This window comes from Anguilla rostrata, chromosome 16, assembly GCF_018555375.3.
Source record: "Anguilla rostrata isolate EN2019 chromosome 16, ASM1855537v3, whole genome shotgun sequence".
Taxonomy (NCBI): domain Eukaryota; kingdom Metazoa; phylum Chordata; class Actinopteri; order Anguilliformes; family Anguillidae; genus Anguilla; species Anguilla rostrata.
In genome coordinates, this window is record NC_057948.1 from 16,984,326 (window position 1) to 16,996,187 (window position 11,862).

Below are 11,862 nucleotides of genomic sequence, written 5' to 3' on the forward strand. Positions count from 1 at the left end.
GTCTTATGGTCACCAATAGACGAATAACAGTGGTGACGCATTCTCCAAAATCATTTCAGGCGCCCTCTGAAGTGGGGTTGTTTACGATTGCATCAGATATAACTGAAGAGAAAAAAACGATACACTACATGGTCGCTATGGCTGTTATCGTCCCGGTATATTATATCGCCCTTCTGTAGCGGACTCGGCAGGGAAGGTGACCCGGAGCATTACACACCGCAGGTGCGTTGGCCCCCACCAGGGGGAGGGGCAAGCGTGACATGCTCGGGCCCCGCGGCTGAGGCGTTGGTCTCCGTCGGCCCCTCATTCTGGCCACTAATTACCCAGCGTGTCTTCAACACCCGGCGCGCCTTTGAGCGCGTATCATTGCAGCGGTGCTGAAAGGGGAGCCGGCGATGTCATTTCCTGTCCATCGTACGCCGGGGGCTTTCAGATGCTGTTGACATCCAACCCAAAAAAGAAAAAATTAGACCGATGAAACCCATCAGTCACGTTAAACAACGCGATACGTATGACAGCCACTAATTATCCAATTATCCTGTCATCTTCAGAGATGATCGGGTCCTACGGGGTGAGGAATCAAAGCTTCCATTCCGCACGGGGGCGGCTTCTCGTTTGGGCAGGAAGTGTTCGGGGCACAGCTGCAAACGCGTTCCACTCGACAACAAAATATTCCACTCAGCCAATTTAACACACAGTTACTTCAGTCGTTTCAAAGAAAAAATCAAATCAAATTTTGCATTTGATTTTCCTGCCAGACGTAGGTATCCATAATAGGGGGAGGAAAAACACTTGTACTGTGTCAGCATCAGTGCAGAATTGAATTAAGATTAAGCCGGTAATGGTAGAGGAGAAAGCATCCGGTTCAACCAAGGATCAACGGGATTAATATGTAAAGCTTACACATTACCAGGTCACTTAGCATCAATTTCAACTGTGACAAAAACCACAAGAAGTCCCAAAGGGAAGACAGTCTTTACCGTGCGGCAGATTTAACAATATCCAAATTAAATAAAATCACCATAATTGTCACTTGTCCTAAACTTATTATGGTACTAGACAAAGTGATCACATTCCTACTGACAGCTGTTTCCAAGGGGTTTTGCATTTCTACAAGTTTGTCCCTCCTGGGCCCCAGTCCCAAGGGAGGCTCCTCCCGTTTGTAAGGCAGGTGTCGAGCAGCGCGTCTGAAAGGCGAGAGGCCACGCCCCCTGCTCTCTCCGCCACGCCTCCAGGAGAGCACGCGGCAGAACTGATTCACGCTTCAAACCTCCTAGCATTACAGGCAATTACCATCGCATCGCTGACAGAAAAGCACTGCAATTAGTGTGATTACTTTTAATTACACCGCGTTAATTTTTAATTATTAACCACGCATGCAGCTGGAGACTTGCTGAGGCGTTAAGGCGGAGTATCATACTCAAACTGTTTCCCCCTAGGTATCGCACTGGAAACCTTCATTAATTAAGATCCACTATGCGGACTGCAGACACACTGTATCACTCTGACAATATTGAGGTACAACTGACAAAATTTTTCGATTTTTATTTGCTCCTAGGGGTCGCTGAGTGGCGCAGTCGGCTAAAGCAGCGGTTTATCGCCACGTGCCGTACCGCTCTGCGTAAAACCCAGACCGCACCAAGAGAGAGAAAAGGAAAAAGCGAATCCTATTAAGGCTGCAGAAACCTGAAGCCCCTCTGAAATGATTAGCCATACGTACCCTGCAGCTACAGATATGGGTTTGGAGCGAATCTGAGTCTGGAGACCCGCAGGCCACACACTGCAGATGGCTAATGCTCCACCTGCACCCATAAAACCATCAGCATCAGACTGACAGCAGATCTACACCCCCCTCAGCGCCAATAACCTCCGATTATAGAGGTGTCAGAGGTGAGGGGGCGGGGCAGGGAGGGCTTTGAGCGACAGCTGTCGTCCAGTGTTTTTTTCTAGTTTTCGGTTGGGGGGGGGGTCTGAGGGACAATGGAGCGCAGAGGGAGCCCCCCGGGGCGGAGCGGTGCGCTCCCGGGCAGGGTAACACGAGAGAGAGCGCTGAGAACGTCACACCTACGGAGGCGGCTGAAGAGGCCCCCTCTGTATGTGCACCGCGTCCAAACGATACGTTCGCTCGCCGGCCCCTTTGTCTGCCGCGGAAAGGGCCCGAGCGGGATGGCCCGAGCGGCGGTGTGAGATGACGGGTTTCATTTCTCTGCCGGCGAACAGAGCGCGGTCCGCGCGTGTCATCCGAGGCGTCGCTGTGCGGAGGCGGGGCCGTATCGGGTTCCAGGCCCACCCGCCAATTACGCTTATGATCCTTTTGTGTTCCCAGCAGTTTCACAACATGAAGAAACAAAAGTAAAAATCTGTAAAAAAATAATTAAAAAATCTATAAATACATTGTCTTTTACAAACTTGCCAGCCCCTGGATGAATCTCTATCAACTCAAAGTTCAATTAAAGAATAATCTGATCCAGAGCTGCGGGCTGGGGAATGCTCTCTCCCGGGTGAAGAAGCACATGCTAAGACACGAGGAACCTGGGAGTCCATCTCTAGGGATGACTCATTACATTTGGGGCGTGATCTGGGCCCATGGCTCCCTGACTGAACACCCAACAGGCAATGGAGAAAAGAGGGTGGGAGGCAACAGGTCAGGGGGTGTCACCCCCACCCTGCCAATTTCAATTAGGGTCCGGGGCACCAGGGGGGATTTATGAACAGGACCTTCCGACTCTGTCCTGGTCCGGGGGGGGGCACTCCCCTAGCAGGTCCCACTTCATCAAGCTGACGACCACACCCCAAACCCCTCCCCGTCAGCCACGCCCACAAGCCCGCGGTGTCACAGATGGGTCCGGCCCGGCGGCCCGAGCGTTTGACCGAGAGGTCAGCGGTAATTCCTCTGAGCAAGGTCAAGGGTGAGCGATGACCAAAATCCAATATGTCCAGAGTGCAGAGGGCCTCGCGCGGACAAGCGTGTATGACGGTAAAACACGGCGGGTGACAACCAATAAAGCTAAAGCACCGCGGGCGGCCGTAGGAACCGCGACCGCCCCGAGCTTCGATCAGACGGCCGTCCATAACCGCGACCTATTTTAATTCCACTCGCCCCGGGCCCTTGCAGCGACGAGAGGGGCGTGAGGAAACTCGGGCGCGAGGGGGGCGGGGGGGCCTTGGTGGGGGTCGAGAGCCGCAGCACGGCCGCTACCGACAGCGAGAAGGGGTGGAGGGGCTGGCGGGGGAGTGGGGAGGGGGACTATTTAGCGACCTCTGCGCGGTTCAGCCAGCCGTCTTAATTTTAATTAAAAATCTTTCATCCCGCGGAGAGTTATGGAAGCCGTGCCGGCAGAGGGCCAGGCGGGTCCGGGTGAAATACGGCGTCGCCGAGACCGAGGGGACATAAATAATGCCACCCGCCGCCGCGTCGGAAAAACAAACACCGTACGCCCCGCACTCACACTCCACACACCGCGCTCACACACCACACCCACACACACACCACACTCACACACCACGCTCACACACCGCACACACACTCCGCGTCTCGGCTCCTACGGACCATATGTCAAACACGCCGGCCCAGTCGGCCCACGCACACACACCTCCCTCACACACCACACCCGCACACCGCGCCCACACACCACACACACACACCGCACACACACTCCGCGCCTCGGCTCCTACGGACCATACGTCAAAAACGCCGGCACCTTCGGCCGGCTCTGACCTGCGGTGGAGGAGACCGGGGGCTGGCTGAAACCGCTCTGATTGTACCGGCCCGTTAGCCAAAGCGCAGTTTTTTAAATGATCGCCCACCGACTTCCTGCTTCTGCCTACAGTGTAGCGAACCCCAATGGACAGCGCTTTCCCGTCCCTAATCCAGCAGGAGTTCCTGTAGCTTATAACATGCAGAGGGTGTGACTTCATCCGCACGGGACGCTCATGTTTAGACAGGGAGACGCAAGCGTGTGTTCGAGTAAGCCGTCAAACTGCTCAATACCTCACCGTCAGCCGACGTGCTCGTCGCCCGGGCTTCTCCCTAAGCATCCCAGTGCATTCAGCTCACAGAGACATGCACCTGATAAACCCACTCTGCACCCGGGCTTCTCCCTGAGCATCCCAGTGCATTCAGCTCACAGAGACATGCACCTGATAAACCCACTCTGCACCCGGGCTTCTCCCTAAGCATCCCAGTGCATTACGCTCACAGAGACATGCACCTGATAAACCCACTCTGCACCCGGGCTTCTCCCTGAGCATCCCAGTGCATTAAGCTCACAGAGACATGCACCTGATAAACCCACTCTGCACCCGGGCTTCTCCCTGAGCATCCCAGTGCATTAAGCTCACAGAGACATGCACCTGATAAACCCACTCTGCACCGGGCTTCTCCTGAGCATCCCAGTGCATTAAGCTCACAGAGACATGCACCTGATAAACCCACTCTGCACCCGGGCTTCTCCCTAAGCATCCCAGTGCATTAAGCTCACAGAGACATGCACCTGATAAACCCACTCTGCACCCGGGCTTCTCCCTGAGCATCCCAGTGCATTACGCTCACAGAGACATGCACCTGATAAACCCACTCTGCACCCGGGCTTCCCTGAGCATCCCAGTGCATTAAGCTCACAGAGACATGCACCTGATAAACCCACTCTGCACCGGGCTTCTCCCTAAGCATCCCAGTGCATTAAGCTCACAGAGACATGCACCTGATAAACCCACTCTGCACCCAGGCTTCTCCCTAAGCATCCCAGTGCATTCAGCTCACAGAGACATGCACCTGATAAACCCACTCTGCACCCGGGCTTCTCCCTGAGCATCCCAGTGCATTACGCTCACAGAGACATGCACCTGATAAACCCACTCTGCACCCGGGCTTCTCCCTGAGCATCCCAGTGCATTAAGCTCACAGAGACATGCACCTGATAAACCCACTCTGCACCCGGGCTTCTCCCTAAGCATCCCAGTGCATTAAGCTCACAGAGACATGCACCTGATAAACCCACTCTGCACCCAGGCTTCTCCCTAAGCATCCCAGTGCATTCAGCTCACAGAGACATGCACCTGATAAACCCACTCTGCACCCGGGCTTCTCCCTAAGCATCCCAGTGCATTAAGCTCACAGAGACATGCACCTGATAAACCCACTCTGCACCCGGGCTTCTCCCTGAGCATCCCAGTGCAGTAAGCTCACAGAGACATGCACCTGATAAACCCACTCTGCACCCGGGCTTCTCCCTGAGCATCCCAGTGCATTAAGCTCACAGAGACATGCACCTGATAAACCCACTCTGCACCCGGGCTTCTCCCTGAGCATCCCAGTGCATTAAGCTCACAGAGACATGCACCTGATAAACCCACTCTGCACCCGGGCTTCTCCCTGAGCATCCCAGTGCAGTAAGCTCACAGAGACATGCACCTGATAAACCCACTCTGCACCGGGCTTCTCCCTGAGCATCCCAGTGCATTAAGCTCACAGAGACATGCACCTGATAAACCCACTCTGCACCCGGGCTTCTCCCTAAGCATCCCAGTGCATTCAGCTCACAGAGACATGCACCTGATAAACCCACTCTGCACCCAGGCTTCTCCCTAAGCATCCCAGTGCATTACGCTCACAGAGACATGCACCTGATAAACCCACTCTGCACCCGGGCTTCTCCCTGAGCATCCCAGTGCATTAAGCTCACAGAGACATGCACCTGATAAACCCACTCTGCACCCGGGCTTCTCCCTAAGCATCCCAGTGCATTACGCTCACAGAGACATGCACCTGATAAACCCACTCTGCACCCGGGCTTCTCCCTAAGCATCCCAGTGCATTCAGCTCACAGAGACATGCACCCAGATAAACCCACTCTGCACCCGGGCTTCTCCCTGAGCATCCCAGTGCATTAAGCTCACAGAGACATGCACCTGATAAACCCACTCTGCACTCGGGCTTCTCCCTAAGCATCCCAGTGCATTAAGCTCACAGAGACGTGCACCTGATAAACCCACTCTGCACCCGGGCTTCTCCCTAAGCATCCCAGTGCATTACGCTCACAGAGACATGCACCTGATAAACCCACTCTGCACCCGGGCTTCTCCCTGAGCATCCCAGTGCATTCAGCTCACAGAGACGTGCACCTGATAAACCCACTCTGCACCCGGGCTTCTCCCTGAGCATCCCAGTGCATTCAGCTCACAGAGACATGCACCTGATAAACCCACTCTGCACTGAAAACAGCTTTGGCCTCACATCACATGTGATATCCTTACATCAGACGGAGGGGAGCTGTTACGAGTCGCCTCCACGTCTCCACCCGAGTCTCGTCCCGGAGCAGCGGGGGGCTTTGTTCATTCCGTTTCGTTTTTTAGAGACCTCCATCAAACCGCCCGGCGGGGCTCAACAGGCCCGGGCTTTTCGGTGTCGCCATAACTCACGCTGTTCCACACGCACTTCAGCCAGCGCTCCCCCAACAAAGCAGCCACAGCAGCCAGACACAGCGGCCTTAAATAACGCCCGAAGTCCCAGATTTAAAAAAGAGCCCCAGACAAATCTGTCGGGGATCTAAAGCGGAACCTGGCGGTGAAGAGGCGGCCATGGGCTGCCGTGGGGGAAGGGGGGGGGGGTGTCTTGTTTATTTTGCGATGGGCGGGTGGGGGGGGGGAGGGGCCTGTGGAGAGAGGGGGCTAATGAATTAGAGTGGAGGAGAGGAGGCATTAGAGATTACCAGCAGGGAAGGTTCAAGCGAAGAAGGTGCCGGGGTCAGAGGTCAGGCATATACCGCCAACAGTTGTCAGACGAAACAAAAGGGCGCGTCGACACGGTGACCTCGTGTTACACACCGGGCCTGAGCGGCCCCACACGCACACAATGGGCCCACAGGGCGCTAGGAGACACAGCCGTGATGTCACCCTTCAAACGGCACCGAGCAGTCAGGCTGTTTACGCTATCCGGCTAATTTACTGCCCTCCACAGCTAGAAGATAAAATAAAACATAAAAACACTCTGTTCCTTTACTGCGGTGTTGTAAACTAAAGACATAAAATAAAAATAAATAAAACAAACGCTCCATTCTGTTCCACCTCCCCATTCGAGGCACAGGGAAGTATATTGTTCAAAGCAGAGGGGGGTGCGAGCGGTGGGCGGGGTCGTAGGCGTACGCATCACTGCCGTAGGGATGGGTGGGGCAGGCTGGGCCACGGTCACCTAAATAGCATCGCCCATTCATCTCGGCTGAACCAGCACGCCCAGCTGTACAAGCCCACCCAGGTAGCTCTGGGCCCCCAAGGTCCTACGCGGGCCCGGGGGCGGACATTTTGGGCCGCGCAGCCGGTACGCACCACTTCCTCGTCGGAGAGCTCCCGGCCCTGGATGCTGCTGCCCTCGCGGACCGCCTGCTGGTGCCTCTTGCCCTTGGTGTGGCTCAACAGGTGCACCTCAGAGGTGATCTGCAAAACACAAGGGCCAGAACAGGACTGTCAGAACACGGAATCCCATAGCTTTTATCTGCCCCAAGTCCCCAAGTACGTATTTCACACAGATGGATATATACTGAAGCAATTCAGGTGAAGTAGTAAGAATAGGTCCTACCTGGTAGCTGGGATTCAAACCTGCAACCTTTGGGGCACTAGCCCAGTTCTCTACCCATTACGCTACATTGCTGTAAAAAGGGAGAAGATAAACTACCAGTACGCAAGCCACTTTTTTGTCATCATCCAAGACATACCAGCACACATCTGTCTGATATACAGTACGTCCCACGTCACCGCTGCTCTCGCCAGCTCCTGCTCGGCTTTGACCGCCGTTTTGAGAAGCGCCGCCGAGCGGGGTCGAAATATACGGGAAGGGAACCAGCGGAGGTCCAGACTCCAAAAAAATAAAGCAATAAATCTTTGAAGCTGAACGATAAGAAATCCCGTCTGTGAGTCATGGGTGCTGGTAAAGCCGCTTGATAAATCTGGTGTCAGCAAGGTTCCCCCTCCTGCCCCCCCCCACCCCCCGAAAGCGTCATGGCCGCACTCTCCACCTCTGACCTGCTCATGTACGCAAGCCGCCACGTTCCGGAAACTGAGTCACGCCTAAAACGCACCATATTGCGTCCGGACAATACCTCACTTTGTTTAGACTTGGCCAAAACATTCCGCCTTTTGACATTTCTCATATTTCTTCTGTTCCCTTCCAGCCACCCACACATGGTTAAGGACAGCTTTTCTCGCTCATGAATGGCAAACAGACCCGCGCACATCGCTCATATTTAATGTGCTCGATGTGGACAGGAGGACATCGCTCATATTTATGCGCTCGGTGTGGACAGGAGGACATCGCTCATATTTACTGCGCTCGGTGTGGACAGGAGGACATCGCTCATATTTACTGCGCTCGATGTGGACAGGAGGACATCGCTCATATTTACTGCGCTCGATGTGGACAGGAGGACATCGCTCATATTTACTGCGCTCGATGTGGACAGGAGGACATCGCTCATATTTACTGCGCTCGATGTGGACAGGAGGACATCGCTCATATTTACTGCGCTCGGTGTGGACAGGAGGACATCGCTCATATTTACTGCGCTCGGTGTGGACAGGAGGACATCGCTCATATTTACTGCGCTCGGTGTGGACAGGAGGACATCGCTCATATTTACTGCGCTCGATGTGGACAGGAGGACATCGCTCATATTTACTGCGCTCGGTGTGGACAGGAGGACATCGCTCATATTTACTGCGCTCGGTGTGGACAGGAGGACATCGCTCATATTTACTGCGCTCGGTGTGGACAGGAGGACATCGCTCATATTTACTGCGCTCGGTGTGGACAGGAGGACATCGCTCATATTTACTGCGCTCGATGTGGACAGGAGGACATCGCTCATATTTACTGCGCTCGATGTGGACAGGAGGACATCGCTCATATTTACTGCGCTCGGTGTGGACAGGAGGACATCGCTCACATTTACTGCGCTCGGTGTGGACAGGAGGACATCGCTCATATTTACTGCGCTCGGTGTGGACAGGAGGACATCGCTCATATTTACTGCGCTCGTGTGGACAGGAGGACATCGCTCATATTTACTGCGCTCGTGTGGACAGGAGGACATCGCTCATATTTACTGCGCTCGATGTGGACAGGAGGACATCGCTCATATTTACTGCGCTCGGTGTGGACAGGAGGACATCGCTCATATTTACTGCGCTCGGTGTGGACAGGAGGACATCGCTCATATTTACTGCGCTCGGTGTGGACAGGAGGACATCGCTCATATTTACTGCGCTCGATGTGGACAGGAGGACATCGCTCATATTTACTGCGCTGGTGTGGACAGGAGGACATCGCTCATATTTACTGCGCTCGGTGTGGACAGGAGGACATCGCTCATATTTACTGCGCTCGGTGTGGACAGGAGGACATCGCTCATATTTACTGCGCTCGGTGTGGACAGGAGGACATCGCTCATATTTACTGCGCTCGTGTGGACAGGAGGACATCGCTCATATTACTGCGCTCGATGTGGACAGGAGGACATCGCTCATATTTACTGCGCTCGATGTGGACAGGAGGACATCGCTCATATTTACTGCGCTCGATGTGGACAGGAGGACATCGCTCATATTTACTGCGCTCGGTGTGGACAGGAGGACATCGCTCATATTTACTGCGCTCGATGTGGACAGGAGGACATCGCTCATATTTACTGCGCTCGATGTGGACAGGAGGACATCGCTCATATTTACTGCGCTCGGTGTGGACAGGAGGACATCGCTCATATTTACTGCGCTCGATGTGGACAGGAGGACATCGCTCATATTTACTGCGCTCGATGTGGACAGGAGGACATCGCTCATATTTACTCGTCATGTGGACAGAGGAATGCTCATTTACTGCGCTCGTGTGGACAGGAGGACATCGCTCATATTTACTGCGCTCGGTGTGGACAGGAGGACATCGCTCATATTTACTGCGCTCGTGTGGACAGGAGGACATCGCTCATATTTACTGCGCTCGGTGTGGACAGGAGGACATCGCTCATATTTACTGCGCTCGGTGTGGACAGGAGGACATGCTCATATTTACTGCGCTGGTGTGGACAGGAGGACAGTCATTATCGCTACAGGGTCATTATGGCGGTGTGGACAGACATCGCTCATATTACTGCGCTCATGTGACAGGAGACATCGTTATTTACGCTCGTGTGACAGGGGATGCTATATGTTGCCTCGTGTGACGAGGAGATGTTTGAATACTGGCGCTTGGGATGCTGCATTTACCTCAGACGTGTGCAGCATCGCTACAGGTCTCAGTGCGTACACACGGCGGCTCTCAGAGTACATATGGAGTCTGTTCTGAATGTGAGCTCCTGCCTGTTGCTCTCTTCCCCAGGGATAACCTGATAGCCACTGTGCTGAACCTGCACTGGACAACAACCTCTTCACTGGAGAAAGACGTCGGTATCGCCAGGGGAATAGTTCTTGATAAACAACCACAAATAATATTCGCGCGTGAAGCACCGCCCGAGGCTGCTGTATCGATTAGACCGTACGCATCCGACTTCCTGTCCCGCCGAGCGGCGAATTTCTTCAGGGCGATTCCAGTTTGATCTTCCAGGGGTTCGACAAGGATCTTTTTCGGCTTGTTTCAGTGCGGTTCGACGGTCACTGTGAGGGGGGGGACACACACACCAGTCATCCAGACTCAACATTCATGACTCAAGGCCAGAGCTCCTGCTGGTTCACGCAGCAGGCACATGGGGCATGCGTACGGTATGCTGGTGCGTTCACACAGGAACCATCTCACGCCCAATGATTCACAGGAGATTAGCAGCCTGTGGTCGTCAACTGTACACAGACTGGCTGACTGCCTTCTGATGCAGCCTGAACATCCAGCTCTCCAGACTGCATCACGGTTGCCTTGATCCTCTTTGCTGGTCCTCCCCATTCCTCTTTTCGAGACCGCCAATTTTAGCACTTCATGTAAAAATTCAATAATGTTTGGTACAAAGACATATTTCTTGATTTTGCTCTGAACTCCATTTTAGATTTGCTATCAAACAATGCACGTGCCGTTAAAGTGAAGATTCTCAGCTTTTATTAACGGGTATTTTAATACATTTTGGTTTCCCCATGTACAAATAACATCACTTTTTATACACATTTCAGGGCATCATAATGTTTGGGACAAATGGCTTCACACGTGCTTCTGATTAGTCAGGTGTGTTCAGTTGCTTCCTTGGTGCAGGCATGAGAGAGCTTTCAGTATCTAGACCTGACTTCTTGCTCCAGATCCTAGAGTGATTGGCTTTAGACTAAACTGCTACTGTTTCTATGCCTGTTTGTCATCCTTTTCCGTAGAACTGCTGTGCTACCCAACCCATCTGAATGCACTTACGGGATTCACTCAGTGAGTCACTCTAGATAATGACAATTGCTAAGTGGATGTAATATGATGTACTGAAACTAATGTGTAGTACATCAAGTGGCAGAGGATAATGGAAATATCTTAATAACTAACAATAAACTGCATTCATGCACAGTGGTTTATTATCCTTCATTATCACTCAGAGTACTTGATAACTTCACAACACTTGCAGAATTTAAACCAGCACACTAACCTCACAATACATACCAAATTTAAACAGGAACTCAGAAACATCACAATACCTACCAAATTTAAACAGGAACTCAGAAACATCACAATACCTACCAAATTTAAACCGGCACACAGTAACGTCATATCACCTCCCAAAATTAAACCGGCAACGTGTATAATATACCGCCGAAATGTGAACTGGCAGACTGCACTCATCTTGTCCTGAACAGAAGAAGGATGATTGAGAAGCGGGTCCTGTACAGAGTTAGCCGGAGAGCAGAGAGGACGAGGAG

At 53.0% G+C, this 11,862-nt stretch overlaps 1 protein-coding gene across 1 annotated transcript in view; it reads right to left on the reverse strand.

The window, feature by feature from the left end:
• The window catches only part of scaper (S-phase cyclin A-associated protein in the ER), an 88,974-nt gene that overhangs the window by 56,974 nt on the left and 20,138 nt on the right, over positions 1-11,862 (reverse strand). Inside the window, exon 17 of the mRNA XM_064313786.1 lies at positions 7,324-7,431. Coding sequence (XP_064169856.1) covers positions 7,324-7,431 — 108 coding nt within the window. The remainder of the gene's footprint in view (positions 1-7,323; positions 7,432-11,862) is intronic.